The sequence below is a fragment of the Gallus gallus genome, chromosome 8 (genome assembly GCF_016699485.2).
Source record: "Gallus gallus isolate bGalGal1 chromosome 8, bGalGal1.mat.broiler.GRCg7b, whole genome shotgun sequence".
NCBI classification, from domain to species: Eukaryota; Metazoa; Chordata; class Aves; order Galliformes; family Phasianidae; genus Gallus; species Gallus gallus.
This window is the reverse complement of record NC_052539.1, coordinates 24,754,722-24,770,418: the sequence shown is the minus strand read 5'-3', so window position 1 is coordinate 24,770,418 and position 15,697 is coordinate 24,754,722. Positions and strand designations below refer to the sequence as shown.

At 49.1% G+C, this 15,697-nt stretch overlaps 1 protein-coding gene across 5 annotated transcripts in view; it reads left to right on the top strand.

Annotated features, from left to right (window-relative positions):
• Positions 1-5,857: 5,857 nt before the first annotated feature.
• Positions 5,858-15,697, top strand: part of GLIS1 (GLIS family zinc finger 1) — a 172,612-nt gene continuing 162,772 nt past the window's right edge. For all 5 annotated transcript variants that reach the window (XM_046944912.1, XM_046944908.1, XM_046944909.1 and 2 more), the window contains exon 1: positions 5,858-6,262. In XM_046944912.1, coding sequence (XP_046800868.1) covers positions 6,055-6,262 — 208 coding nt within the window. In that variant the 5' untranslated portion in view covers positions 5,858-6,054. The remainder of the gene's footprint in view (positions 6,263-15,697) is intronic.

The window sequence follows — 15,697 nt, the reverse complement described above, 5'->3', positions numbered from 1 at the left end:
TGGGGGTGCCCCCCAGTACCTATGTATATTTCTCCCCCTATGATCTGATATTTTAAGTTGGCATTGGTGTTCATGTATTTGCTATATGGACTAAATGTGCTCGGGTGCTGTGGATGTACCCGGAGCGTGCTTTGTCAAGCTCTTGTGTGGAAGAGGGATGTTCCTTCATCAGAATATTGCTCCCCCTTGCTGCTGCTGTGGGCTTGTAGGGATTTGCATCTGCTGGCAGACCAGCGTCAGACAAACCTGTAGTATAAATAAGCTGTGCAGCTCCCTCGTGTCTGAGAAAGCGGGCTGTAAGAGAGGGAATAAAACCTACACTGTACTCTGATTCCAGAAAACAAAAAACAAATTGGGAAAGAGCTCACCTTTCTGCCTTTGCAAAAAAATAAAACAAAACCTAACCTAACCCTCAGGACTACAGCAGGGCTAGTCAGACAGGAGCTGGTCTCTGAACTGTACCACGAGATAAAAAACAAATTCAAGGGAGAACGGTTCCCTGGGTGGCCTGCTGGATACACTGTCTGATTCTTCTGATAGAGGGTGATGGGGTAGGAATTCTCTTTTTTTTTTTTAATTTTAATCTCTGTGAAATGTAAATCAGTTCCAGTGGTAGGATGAATTTCAGAGAAAGCTGTGGCCTGAACAGCGTGTGTACATGTTTGTGCAATCATCAAAGGCGCTGAGTGCTGAGTGAATGGTGAGCCCCGCTCCCTGCCCTGCCCTGCCCAAAAAAACGCACCAAAAATACCAGCTTTGCCTTTTGCTTCTTGAATAACTGCTTTTGTATGTGAAATAGTTTGTCCTTTATCACAGAGACGCTGTGCGGCACTTCTGCTCTTCTCAGATGGCCGCTATCTGTGAGACGTCCACGCTTCATTTGGGGCACCAAGGGTTGAGTTTAACGGATGGAGGTGCACATGTACTCTGCTGTACATGCAGTGCTGGGAAACGCTGAATAAGCTGGAGTGAGGTGGTGGTGGAGGGAAGCAGCCATTGGCACAGGCTACGCTCCGAAACTGAAGGGATGCTTTCAGCGTGTGGACCTCTGTTGTGCAATGGGGCTTAGTCCTACCCACCCTCTGTCACCTCAGACGACGATAACCGAGTCTTTGTTTGCAAATCAGTAGGCTGTGGTAGTGGTGGACACCACAAACGCCCCAGAGAAAACAAATAATTCTGTATTCTGTGCAGGGCTTGGCTGGTGTGCAGTAAACATATCCAATGTGTGGTCCAGACGCATTGCCAATAAAGAGAAGTCAGGAGCAACTAGCTGCCCATTCAGCAATCTCTGTCTTCAGTGCATTGAATATATGGATCCCCAGGCAAAACAACAAAGCGGCTGTGGGGCCACATTATAAACCAGTGTTACAATTCACTTACAGGAGGCGTGAGCTGAAGTTGTAGCAGTAATTCTAGTTCTGGCATGTCTTAACTGCTGAGGATTGGATTTGGATTTTACAAGCTGAATGTTCTCAAGTTGTGCTGGCCTGCTTGCCTGCTTGTTTAGGACTTGAATATATTTTATTGCCCGTGTTCCCTACACGTAATGTGAGAGATTAATCTATTTATGGGCTGATGCAGAGGAATAATACCAATAGATGCTTGGGTCAGCTAATTGCAGGTGTAAACAACAATGTCCTGAGTGGAAGCTAACCGAACCCTTATTTAGAAGTGTATGTTTTTGGGGTTTTTTCCTCTTTTTCTAGAAGTCCTCTAGAATGACCTGCCAATTCACTGGGAAGGCAGGAAGTGGGGAGAGATCTGCAGCATTATGGTGGCTTTTGGAGATGCTGATCACTTCTTACTCTGCAAGACAAAGGTGGGCTCCAGGTTATGGTATGACTTTCCCAAGTATGCTGGCTATTTAAATGAGACTTCTTTTTTAAAAGATGAGCTGCACTGATCTGAGGAACGTCTGTCTTCGAACTACCGGGGCTATAAACAAATCTGTAAGTTATGAGGCAGCAGCTGAGTACATGGCTACGTACTGTGTGGTCAGTTTGACCCTGCTGTCTTAATTTAAGAGGTCACTTTAAAACCACTATAAAGAAAGGCTTTGTGCTGCCTTAAAGGGACACGGGCAATCTCTAAGAAACGGGCATACTTGCAGAGACAATCCCTTTGGCTCAGTGTTTGTTTGGTTGTTTTTTTACTATCTGTGGTGCAGTAAATTAAAACAAAAACAAGTCTGGGCTTGGCATGCCTTTGTAAATAAAATGCTGTGTGCGAATCGACAGTTTGTTTGCAACCAGGTTATTTATAACAAAGTTTTTTATTTCTCCCCCTAGAGAGGTTGTTTTGCTCTACATTAACAGAACGCCTATGGTTGCCGAAGCAGTTAGACAAAAGGCCTCACAATTTCAGTTGTGTCCCTTTGAAAGAGAACAAAACAAGCAAAAATTTAATTTAGTTCCCTGCTGGACTGGAAGCAGGGATTGCAGCACATGAACTGGAGATTAATACTTCAACTCTCCTTGTTTGCACTGCACAGCTCACCTTACATGCAACTGTTCTGCTTCGTTCCTCTCCTACCGCAGAACTACTGCTCGGGGAACTCGAGTTCTCAGCTCCTTTGGGTTCTCTGCAACGTGACCTTCTGTGCACGCTCGGCAGTTATGCTGACTGTACTGTGGTGGTGTAGGACTGCCCAGTTTCTGTGGCTCCTAAAGTCCATTAGCTGGTTTTGGTGTGAGTGCCTTGTTCCCCATCACCAGTTGCCAAAAACACAAGGGCAGGAAGCTGTCTCATGGCTGCTTGGTGTTTCAGGGGCAAGGACCCAGGTCAGCACCCTGGCTATGGTCTGGCTTTTTCTTGGTTCATGCGAGCTCAGATTTCAGTCCAGCTGAGGATAGTTAGCCTTCTCTCCCCTCAGTCACCCAGTAGAAGTGAGTGGGCGAGTCTCTTGTTATTTATCACCTGTATCCTATTTGTAAGCTAGAGAGGAAATTCAGGCAAGCAGTTGTATTCTCTGGAAAGTTTTAGCCCAAATTGCAATCTCATATCTGACTCAGAATGAAACAAATCCCAGGGACAAGCTTTAGAGGCCAAGGGTGCCCCATCTGCCCTAACTGCTTCAGTGCTGAAGACTCATTAAGAAAGGGAAGAGGTGACTGGCATAGCTGTGATCTCTATATGCTATGATCCATTACCGCAGTCCTCAGCAACAAGGAATGAGAAACAAGAAGGCTAAATATAGAGCAATCACCCTTGTCATTCTATGAAGAGGGAGAGTACTGATGTCATGGGGAAGAGGGCAGTGACTGATTTTTCACAAGGACACGGAGGGGAGACACCCCTGTAGCTCATGGATGTAATTGACAACATTGGGCGAATCAGTATTTGCTGCAGAGCGCATTCACTCAGCCAAGTCATGGTGACCCAGGGCATAAAGCAATCCGAGCAGTGACTGTGCTTGCTTGGCCTTTGTTCCAGAACCAGAACGTATGAAGCATCCTCTGATTCAGCTGGGGGAGAAAGGGAACTGCTTAACTCTTTCATAGGCACAGTGATTCAAGAGGCATTCGTTCCTCTCAGCTGTATCTGTGGCACTGTTGGAGGAGCCAAGTTGTTGCTTTGGAAGTGCTCTGGGCATCCCACCTATGCTGGGCACAGCTGGGTCTGGAGCAGGGTGTGCAGCCACCTCCTGCTTTCCCTGCTTGGGCCCAGGGATGGGCAGCCCTAGCTGGGTACCTGGATACAGCTGGGAATTTATTTAATTCCCCTTGAAAGCTGAGGAAGTGGTGCGAGGGAAGGTTTGAGTGCACGGGGCACCGTTTCCTGCTGTGCTTCACAATGCAGGTACCCGCAGCTTGAGCTACAACATCGACACCTCCACGAGATAACCTGCAGTGGGTTATCAGCTGGCTGCGGAGGGCCTCAGTGCAAGGTGCTGCCGAAGCCGGGAGTTGCGATGTGCTTTGCCCCCAGCCCCTCCTCGCCTCCTACGGGAAAAAAAGCCTTCTTTTCGCCTGGGTTATTGCTGAGCCAGTGGCGGCACCTGCCGGCGTGCTGCAGAATGTTCAGGAGAAGGGGGAGAGCCAGAACTAAGCAGCGCTTCGGAGCCGGGTGAGCACGGCCTGAGGTAAGGCACCCAGAATTAGGCAGGTTAATGAGGTCAGAGGTGTTAAATGGTGTTCCTTCTCCTGCTTGCCGTGAGAAGACTGCTTGCCAAGAAAGAAAATCCCTGTAGGAAGTGATAGAATATATCCAGTGCTACCTGTTTTCTAGGAAAGCACCTCTATAGATATTCAGACAGCGTATATTGACGTGGTTGATTTGCACAAGCTGAAGCTGTGCTCAGGATCCAGCCAGGCTCTAGGTTTTGCTTGCTGGAAGCAGTGGATTTACCCTGGTTACACTGCGTTCTGGAACAGTATTTCCCTCAATAAATTTTATTGCCTCTTCACATGTAATTGAGGCTTAGGCAGTTACTGCAGCGTATTTCTGTCTTACATAATTATTGTTTCTGGTAGTGCTGCCAGGTGACTTCAGCATTTCCAAACTGAAGAAGAGCTGTTCCATACTGAGGACCAATGGGACAGGGATGGATAAAGGTGAGCAGAGCACTTGGATGCAGAGCTGCTCTCTGCAGAGGGGTAATGTAGGCTGAAAGCTTTACTTTGTTCACAGAGGCCCAGGACATTACTGCTGAAATCCAGCGTTCGTGTTGGCTGGTTGCTGCTTACCTGTGTTTGTTATAGAGGTAGAGGTGGGAATTATTCCCTTTTCATAATGTTGCGTTCCTACAAATGTATCCTGAGAACATTAAGCAGCTTTGCCAGAGAGTTGGTAAGTTTGGCATTTGAGGAAAAAAGACCCCTATGGGGAAGGCTGGCATGTTCCTGCGGGGGTAGAACTCAGGGCTTCTGTGCAGAGCGGGGAAGGGGAGAGAGACTGCCCAGGAGGTTTCATTGGTACCGCTGCTCCCAGGACGGCGTGTCCCAGCACTCTCCCTGTGCCAGCAGCGGGGTGCGGACACCCTGAGCCAGCAGCGGGCTGGTGCAGCTCGGAGCAAAGCCGCGCATCGCGGCTCAGCCTGCGCTTGTTTGGGATGAGGCCCAAGCTAATACAGCTCGTTAGACTGCTTCCAGATCTGAGCTGGGCCGTGAGGAGCCGGAGCAAATGTCACCGCTGCAGCACGGCGGGGCTGGAAGGTGATGCCGCACATAGGTACGTCCGTCCGTCCCTCGCTGCCCCCCGGCGACGCGCCGTAGCTCGCGAGGGTGCCGCGGCCGGCGCGGGGTGCCCGGCCCTGCCCCTCTCCGCCAGCCCGGACCCGCGGGCGGACCCCGCTCCCGCCGTCAAAGCCCCGAGGGGCGGCCCCGGCGGCACAGCCCTCCCCCTGCCCGCCCCGACCGGTCCGAGCGAAGGGCCGGCCCCGCCGCCGCGCCGGGGTAATGGCCCGGGCCGCCTTCCGTCGGGCGGCCGGCGGGGCGGCGCGGCTGAGCCCATGAGCCCGGCGCGGCGGCGGCGGCGGCGGCAGGACGGGGCTCGGGGGCGGCCCCTCCCAGGTAGGAGCGCGGGGCGGCGCTCCCTCGCGCCGGTGCCCCCCGGTGCGAGCGCACGCGCCGCGTTGCCGGGGCGGCCGCTGCTTGGGTGCCTCGGCGCGATCGCGGCCCCGCGCTCCGCGCCCCGCAGCGGCTTCGGGAAGCTCGACGGCGTTGCCTGGGGACGGAGGGGAGCGAACGCTCCGTCCCGCGCGGGCGACGCGCGGCTCCTCCGCTGCTGCTCCTCCGCTTCTGCTCCTGCGAGCGGCGCGTGAGCGGCTGGGCGCGAGGCGGGGGCTGCAGCTCGCGCGGGGCCGCCTCGCGCCCCGGGTAACGGTCGTTAACGGGCGTCGGCGGCGCGCGGGGCTGAGGGAGCGCTGAGGGAACGGAGCCGCTGACAGCGCGTGTGCCCGCCCGCTGCAGGACCGGAGCGGCCGGACGCGCACCGCGAGCCCGCGGCGGGGCGGAAAGGCTTCGAGGTGAGACCGATAAATGCCGGAGAGCGCCTCGGAAGGAGCCGCGAGGGATTCGTCCCGGCGCCGCTAAAGCTCCCTCGAATCCTCCGATGTCCTTTAAAGTAACGGGCAGCGACGGCAGCGAGCGCCCGGAGCCGCGGCGCAGCCCCGCCGAGATGTCCGCGCCTCTGCTGGACTTCGGCCCCAAGCGGCCCAGCATCTTCGAACGGGTCCCGGCGCTGCCCCGGGCTCAGGAGCTGCGGTGCGGCCGCGGCGCCAAGGACTGCGTGCAGCAGCAGCGGCTCCAGAGCGGGCGGGGTGAGTGAGCAGCGCGCGGCACCGCGAGCACCGCCACACGGCCCCCTGCGGCGCGCCCGCACCGCCCGCCTGCCGGGCAGCGCCCCGCTCTCGCTCGGCGGGCTCGCCGCGGTTGCTTGGGGTGTATGCTTCGCGGTGCAGGGAGCTGTTGCGCGCGCTGCGTTCAGGCGGAGGATCCTCGGAGCGCGGGTTCCCGGTGCCCGCCGGGCGCGGCGCGAGGGCAGACGCCGCTGCTTAGCAGCGCCCGGCGCTCCTCCGCGCGTGGGAAAGCGGCGCCGGGCGGAGGTCGGCGTTGCCCGCTGAAGGCTTCTGCCCTCCTGAGCCGGGCCGTGTTAATTGAGCTAGAAGTCGTTAATCGAGCTTTGCTATTAAAGCGGTCCCTCTGAGGAGCCGCTGGATGGGTTCGGGGGAAACGCAGGCATTCCTTTACGCTACGGAGCCGCTTGCAGAGGCAGATGTGCGCCTGAAGTCGTTAACGTTGGGCAGCGCTTTCCGTAGCGTTGAGGTAATCCTTGCTTTTATCCTCTCGTCCCTCGTTTCAGACGTATCTGTGCTGTTACCTGCCGGGGTGAGGCGGTTCTCAGCAGCGTTTTTTCAGTGGAACCCTTTCTTTTCATCCTTGTGAGAGCTGCAGCAGGCTGTGCTCCCTGGGACGAGCACCATCGTCCTTCGTGAGCTTGTTACCTGGGGCGATGCAACCCCCATTGCCTGCAGTTGTGTTAATGGGCACCTCGCTCTGTACCAACTCTGTCCTGCAGGCTGTGGGCTGTGTTTGTTCATCTCCACTGAACGCAGAGTGGAGCAGCAGATTGTAAATCACCTTTTCATTATTTTGTTTGCTTGTTAGCACTGCAATTCTCCCTTTTTTTAATGAAAAAAAAAAAAGAGGTTTGTTACTTTTTGGCAAGGGTGAAATGGGGGACTGTTACACAGAACGGGGCTTGGAGGGGGAAGCCGAAGGAAGGAGGATTTGCAGTGTGAAGGGGCAGCTCGAGGCTCTGGTGCTGCTGTGCTGCTGCCACCAGCAGAAAGCAGTCAGGAGATGTGCAAGGCCCAGAAGCACAGCTTCGGCTGCTTACCCGTGCCTTGTTGAGTTGTCCTCCCCAGACAGAATTTTGGAAGAATTTTGGTTCTTTGTTTGTTTGTTTGCTTTCTTCTGAGCTACCGACTCCCCTTTTTGTTCCTCCTGTGGCTGCTGCGCAGGGCAGGCGCATAGCGGGGGGATGAAGAAAAATACGATTTCCACTCACATGGAACCTCCCTGGAACTGATGGAGGTGGGCACTGGGAGAACGATGCCAGTTTGTCTTTCCTGACTGATCAATTCCCCCTTTTGTGCCCCTGGGGGGAAAAAAAAAAACCCAAAACCCATACGTTTTGTTGCTATTTTTTCTTTAATTCGTTTTCTGTCCGGGCTGTTACCTTGTGGTTGCTTTGGCATATGGGTGGCTTGACTCATGGGAGTAAGTAGGAGGCATCCGTGAACAGGATTGGGCTCCCTTACTGAGCGTGACGATTTGATGGATAACGTTGGATTTTTCCAAAGCGCTGTTTGTTTGGCTTTTTTTTTTTTTTTTCCTCCTTCTCAGAAGATATTTTAAGGGGAAGCTGTAAAGTTTTAGGCTAAAAGCTGATCCCAAACGTGTGGGCTGTGCTGCTCCTTCTGAGCTGTGCCTTCATATCGCTTGGGCGTTTTGTAGCTCCCGCACCGAACGCTGAGAGCTGGCGGCCCCTGCTCAGCACCCCGTGCTTCTCAGCCAAGTGTGCAGCACTCAGTGCCACCGCAATAGCTGAGGTCACTCCATTACTCACCGTGATCCAACCGTAAGGTCAGAGCTCTGTGTATCCAAAGGGAGCCGTGCTGCCGATGGAAGGGCCGCTCATCTTCCGAGGCGTGGTGTAAAGTGTCTTCTGGCACCGGAGGAAATAAAGAGGAAGGGCAAGGATAGCCGTACGTGGATGTCGTGTAACAAGATATTGCTAAGGAGTGGGAATGAGGGAAGCATTTGAATTCACCCCGGTAAAGGTTTTGAGGAGGAAGCTGATGACAGCTTGATTTCAGACCATCACGCCGTGCATCTCCTGCTCCGCAGCCCGAGTACCGCGTGCCCACTAATTCCTTCTGCAGTCTGGGTTAGATTACAGTGTGCGCCTCCTGCTTTTCCTTTATCCACAGCTGAAGGCTGCAAGTAGGGAAAGGAGCTTTTCTTTGCAGGAGCAAAAGCCATTCTTACAGTTGCTTATAACTTTTTTTTCCTAAGCACGCCTTTAATTTTTATTGTTTTTAATTTTCAAAAAGAAATGAATCAAAATGGTACGCTGCCCTTTTAATAACGCGGGCAGCTTTGGAGTAATCACAGTGGGGGAAAAAGCATCCTGCTGTTGTAGTGTCTCTGTGGTGTTAACTCCATTGCTTCACGGTGTTTATGGCAGAGCCTGCAAAGCGCTTCTGTGCCCGAGCAAGTCCTCTGACATGAGCAGCCAAAGCACAACTAGAGGGAATGGGGTGAGGATTAGTTCTGGGAGTCAGATCGTTTGGTTCTGAGCTTTGTAGGATCGAGCTGTTGTTTGTTTACCACAAATATCGGTGGTTTGGAATTGTGCTTCGTATTTTGTCCTGTCTGGGAGCTGTTTATTTTAAACACCAGTTTTCACCCGGCCTCCCCCTTCTGGTGTGCCTGGCTGTGATGCACCCCGGGCTCGTCTTGGTCCTCCATCCCTGTGTGTTATGAGGCAGAGCGTTTGCACCCAGGCAGTGCAGCTCAGAGGGGTTTGTGGTCTGCTCAGCATCGAGTAATTGTACGGGGAGGTACAAAGTGTATTTTATAGTGTTTTTTTTTTCTCCGTGATTCTGTGGTTCTGGTGTTGTTCTGTTCAATCTGGGATATCACCGTTCTGAAAGTAACAAAGAACAAAACAATTATTGCCGGTAGGAAAGAAACTTTTTGCAAAGAACTTCTGGTGACAAAGGAGCAATCTATAAAGATGTCAGATCTCTCATTTTCTTTTAATGACATTGATTAGGGCTGTTACCAGGAAACACTTCGCCTGTTCATTCTTTTCCAGCTTCGTTCCGTGTTCCCAATTCATGACTCAGTAGAAATGACGAGATTTACCCTGTTAGTTGTGCCACTGGGAAATCAGCCAAATGGCCCAGACCTCTGCAGTAATCACTTCAGATATTAACTTTCAGCGGGCAAAACAATAAGCTGTTCGAATTGCAGTAGCTGGATGTTTCCTTGTTGGGAGTATTCAGCATTCAGACAAGGGGAAAGCTTTCTTTTCTTTTTCAAACGCAGTTGCTTTTGGCAAGCGGACAACCAAGGTAGTGAAATGCATTCATTTTCCTCTGCTTTTGAAAAGGTGAGTTAAAATTTGTCATTCTGCCTCCTGTGACTGTTCCCCTGGTTAGCAGGGCAGTCCTCGCCTCAGCAGCAGCTCGGGCCGTTTGGATCATAAGCAGCAGCACGCTTTGGGTCCGTGAGTTACGGGGTGCACTGCCTGCTCTTCGGCCCGATGCTGCCGTTTGTGTCCCTTGCTTGTCCACGTTCATTATTATCCCACCGAAGCAAATGGGGCTGCCATCAACATGTGCTGTTGAAGGCTGGGCTAATGGGAGCTGGGGAGCGGGCTGACCAGTGTGGGGATCTCTGAACTTCCCATGTTTTATACTGAGCTGTAGCAGTACTTTTTTTTCTTTTTGCTGTAGTTTGCTTAAAAGCCTGCTTGTTGTATTATGCCTTTGAATTCTCCTCTACAGAAATGAATTGTAAGGTTTGTTCGAATTGAGCTTGCAGTTACACATTTCCTTTTTATTATAATCCACAAAGTGTGATCCCTTCTCAGTTCCCCTGTTTTGCAGGGTGAGAAAGGAGAGGAAACCAGGCTGGAGAATGCGTGCCTCAAGTCGTTTGGGATAACTTGTGTCTGTCCCCTCCTCTGGTAAAGTGGCCGGAACGCTACTCGTGTTGAATAGGAAAATAACTTCTGGTCACTCACTGCTGGCAGAAGTCCTTCCAGTGATTTGTGTTACAAAATCTGTCGCTGAATTGAAGGTGACCCTTCGTGGATTTCACTGGAGGGGGATTTGGCTGTACCTCATAATTAAAATCTTCACCACTTAGGGGTTGTTGGTGATTATGCAGTGAATACAAACCAGATGATCTAATGATAGACCTGTCACATAAAGCCACTCGGTGCTTGGAGAGAGGAAGACAGTAATTGTTGTATCTATCTTAATATTACATTGAATTAGCAAATAATGCCAGATTACAGGAAATGAGTCCAATCTGTGGAAGAGATTTTGTAACTTCTGGAGTTCTGCTTGAAATAGAAGTAAATAAGAGATTACTTACTTTGGCTTTAAAACGTTGCATTAACTCGTGGAACGAAAATGCTGTTACTATATACTCTGCTTAAAGGGATGAGAAGAAAAAGATTTTTTTCTTCTTTTATAGTAAGAACAAGCCTTAAGCCTCAGTCTTGCAAATGCTTACGTGCGTGCATTGCAGTGTTGTGTCAGTAATTTCATCAGCTGCAGATGCTGGGAACTCAGAGCGTTCTGCACAACCCACTCAGCGCTATCGAAACGATTAGCAGTGTGCTGGAGCTCATCCCTGAAAGCACGTGAGCTGCTAAGCGTACGCTGAGGGGTTTAGTGGGTTTGAAGGTACGTTCTGGAGGTGCTGGGAGATCCTGTGCAGTAAAGCTGCTAAATGTAAAGTGAGTGCCTTCTGGGAGATGGCGCTTCCTTACGGCAACAAAGTTCTATTTCACTTTCGGTGCGCAGAGATGCTGCACGGTGAGGAGGAGGGACAGCGTGTTACACGAAGTGATTGAAATCACCAGCAGTCTTGCCACGAGCTTCAGCTGGGTCAGGGTTTCAACCCTAACATTACAGAGGTCCTTTATCCTGTGTATGGGGTAAAGCTTGTAGAACAAATAACAAGCTTGTATTAAATCCATCTGTAAGCCACAAAGGAGAATAACGTGTGGACTGTGTACAGAGAGAAATTGGGGTTTACTGGGACTATAATTTCCTTATTGCCGTTTTTCCAGCAACGTGAACCTCTGCTGTGTGGTGATTTTAGAGCAGCTGGAGACATTGGTGGCAGTGTAGCTGGGGAGGGAATACAGATGTAAACCGCTCCATTTGGTACTGCAGGTTTCTGCCATTGTATGTCGATGGGTTTGAACAAGGCGTGCAATCTAGTAATTATTTCAAAGTGCTTGAGAACTGCTTTTAATGGAGTGTTGTTTTTCTTTGCTATTTTTTCTCAGCCACCACACGTTGTTTCCCAGCACACTGATGCAACTCAAAGAATACAGGGTTCCAAAGCAAGGGCAGTGCTTGCTGTGGTACGGCGTAATCTGGCCCTGCAAATGTGCAAACAATAGCAAAAGTATGTGTTTCTGAATATGGCACAGCTGTTATCTCCTCCCGAGAGCAAGGAGCGTTACAGTGACATAGACAGAACGACCAGTTAAAACCACTCATGCTGTTTTATTGCGTTTAAATGGGGCATGTAAAAAAGCAAGGGCCAGTTCTTCCATTCAGATAAGTATCAGCTCAGGCCGCCGCTGCACTGCCTTTCTGCGCAGGCTTCGAAGAATAGAGGCAAAGAATTCCCCTTTCGCCTTCCCCTCCTCTTACCCTGCTGGCACCCGCGCCATGAGATCTCGGTCGGAACCTGAAGCTTTCTGTTCTCAGATCTGTGCTTTGCTACTAACCTGGAACGAGGACTTTTGTTTAATTACGCTCATTAGTTTTGATGCATTAAACGATTGCTAATCATTAAAGCTTTTTGTAGAGAGCGGACTGCTTGGGAAATAGAAGAAACGTTGCCAGAGCTGCAGTAGGAAATAGATGCAGACCCTGAGGTTCTGTGTGTTGTGTTGTTTTAAGGTTTTGTTCACGTAGGTGATCTCAGTCAGATCGTCCCTCTCCTCCCCCCGGCTTCTCTTTCTTCAAGCCAGTTGCATTAGCTCTGACTTTTCCGTCACTATGTCTGAATGTAGATGGGAGCATTTGGCATAGTGCGTTGGTAAGAAGCACTGTAATTGAATCTACCTGATCACATTTATTCTAGGGGTTAAACAAATACAAAGCATCTTGAACTGCATTTAATTCTGGCATTTATGTGTGCGATAAGAGGAGGGCTTTGTGAGCGCTATGGAGTTGTCAGTCTTTTTAGAATGAGAGGAAAGCAGATACATTCTTATGTGGGGTTTTGTTTTTTTTTCATATTTTGCCAGAAGGAAAAATGACACTGAGGCGACATCACCAAATAGTGCAAAACTAACTTCTTCATACAGATCCCCATTGTTGTTTTAAGTGCTTAAGGGGCTGCCTGTTTGGTTTATTTTGGAACTTGCTGAACTATATGAAGTGTTTCTCCAGGGGCCTGGTATTTTAATACCTTGTAGAAGGTTGTATAACAGTAGATGATGTATTTTGCCTGCCTTCCTATACTGTAAATAAATTACATGTGCTGGCTTGGGAGAGAGTATCTGAGGTGTAAATCAAAGACTAAAATAAGAGGGAAAAAAGAATTAAGTGATGTTTTGTGGTTGATTAGTTTCATTTATAAGAGACAGGAACGATATTGCGTTGGCATGAGGAGCTTTCTGAGAAGAGGTGGAGGTCCAGGATTATTTAAAATAAGTGCTCTGATTCATTGCTTTCTCACAGTATGCTGTGCTTAAGCACTTGAATGCTCAAGTCAACAATCCTCTGGACAAAGAAAGATAATACAATTTTAAGCATATCGTAAAATTGAAATTTGATAGCTTCCAGTCTATAATCCTATCTAAGACTTGGTTCTAATAAAAGGAAAATACAGATTCTGTTTCTGTGTCCAGTTTGGAGCGTAGTCTTTTGTGAGCTTAAAGAATCGTAAACGTGCTTCAAGCAAGCAACAAAATATTTTATTAATATGAATGTTTTGCTAAAGACTACGTGTTTAATGCAATCCCCATTCCTCCATAATAAGTTTAAATATTAATTCTTTGGAATGCTAGATGCCTAAAGCTAGATAGAAATGCCGTGCAGTTTCAGATATCTAGGAGTGGGCTTGTGAAACAGGATATTTAACTGGGAGAGATGAGTAGCACATTTCAGACTTACCAGGGCAGAACAACAACACAAGAGGATGGCTTAAAAAAAGTTATGTTTTCTGCTCATGAGGCTTAAGTACCTTAGATTTGTTTGTTTGAAATACAAGAGTAGATTTGCTATGAATGTATGCTCTAGATTGCCTTTTTTATTATTATTTTGCTTAAGTTCTTCTTACCCGACTGCCCTTCTCTAAAGCAGCTGGCTTTGATTTAACCCGAATCCTTCACTGAGTCTCTTACGATGCCTGCATGTTGTGCTCTTTGCTGGAGCATCTCCGTAGTGGTGATTGCCTAAGAGAGAAAACGTAGAAGGCCAGGAAGGCATTAGAGGAAAGCAGCAGTTTGTGTTCAGAAGAACTCATTTCACCCCAAAACAGATCTCTTAACTTGTTGTTCCTTACGTAAGCCCTGTCTACCTCCCAGCTCCCATCTGTGCTGGGCAGAGAAGGGAGAATTAAAGTGGAAACAGATAGAAAAAGTCAATTTCTGTTTTATTCCCCCCTATTTTCCAGAAAGGATTTAGCGTGAAGTTTCATAACTTCTGCTTTGCTCTGCTGCTGCTGCTGAAAAAGATCTAAAGTTGGTGTGGTCTGCTCTCTTCCATGAAACAGGAAGAGAACTGGTGAAGGCAGAGAGAGCAAAGATTATGCCAGCAGCTGACACGGCCAAGTATGTAAATATTTGGGATGGGGACAGTTAGGGTGCTCGGACTGTACTCTAAACTGTGTTATTTTCTTGTATTGTTTTGGGGCAAGTCTGTTTATTACTCAGGACATTTCTCCATCAAGAATGTAATGGAGTACAGCGTGGAGAAATACAAGCTAGTTCTGGATCCAGAAATGGTACGGTTGTTTTGGCACACCGGCAGGGTCGGCTTAATTGTCTGTGCTGGGAGACAGACTTTGTTGGTTCCTGTGCAATGGTCAGATGATGTGGCTGTGTCCATTTCAGATCTGGTCTGGTGTTATCTCTGGATGCTGTGCTGCAGTACGTGGGTGTATCAGCCTGGGGTGGCATCTATTTGAGCATGACTGCTCCTCCTTTACGTGGTGTGCATGGGGGGCCAGTTATCTTTTTGCTACCTGCAGTATGTGGTGCTTGCCCTTATTAATAGTAAGTCTCCTTCGGTGTGAGGAGTGAAACATGTAGAATGCCTGTTTGTTATCTTTGGGAGAGTAAGGTTTTTAACGGAACATTTCAGTAGAGCTTCTTGCTGCTTGGCATCTGCTTTACGCTGCCAGTTGCAGGAGAGTTGCTGAGGAGCAAATCCTTCCATTTATTTTAGTACTTGAAATGCTGAGGTGAAGGAAAGGAGGTCACATTAAGACCTATGTTGAGGGATCTGTGTTACAAATAAGCTGTTGGGAGGAAAATCTTCCCCCTGGTTTGATGGAAGAAGAAAGCTTTGGGTTGCCCCTGTGTACCAGAAGATGAGAAAATGTTATGGCGGTGGTTCAGGAGACGGGGAGCACCGCTGGATGGTGTGCCTATGGGCCTTGATGTGCAGGTAGCTGCTAGAAGGAGCTCATCCCTCCAGCAGAGATGACTTCGTGTGCAGCTGAGACCATCTCCCAAGACTTGAAGAGGAAAAGGCAACACTACGTAACTCTTCTTTTCTGGATCTCTGATTGCGGTAATGTTCACTTTCCTTAAAGTCCTCAGAGCTGATTTATATTTAGCTGGAGCTGAGTTGGCCCAATTCCGCTAGCCTTAGATCTGAAACAACGCCATTTTAATCCAAGAGCAGATAAAAAGGGGGCAGACTTGAGCTACGGAGGGCTAAGGCACAAAATTTGTCCTTTAGGAATGGGCTCAGCACACTTGGCAAAAGAAAAAATATCTCAGGTTTTTAATTTGAACAGTTGTATTTGTTTTATTTTTCCTTTTGCCAACTCATCACAGATTGGCTTATATTCTTTTTCTTTGAGTTCTTGAGCTATTCCCTAAGGTTTGTTGACTTGTATTTTCACAGGGGTAAGCTGCAGGCTGTGTGTGAGCAGTTCTTTTTTTGAAACAAGGATGCTACATTTCAGCATCTCTGAATGAGTACGTAGGAAATTTAAGAGGATGTTTACCCCTAGAGCCCACTTGCTCTTTCTCTGCCCTTGACAACTTATTCGTTCTCTTGGCCTCCTGACCTCTGTCTTTGACTTTGTGCAGGTTTTCTGATGGCTTATTTTAAATCGGTATAAAGGCATGTAACTTATTTGAATTGTGGGCTAAACACGTGGAAATATGGCAACTGATGTAAATAGCTTCTGGTCTGCTGAATGTGTAAATATCCAAAATCTGTGAGGGTGATTTGGCTAGCTTTTACTGG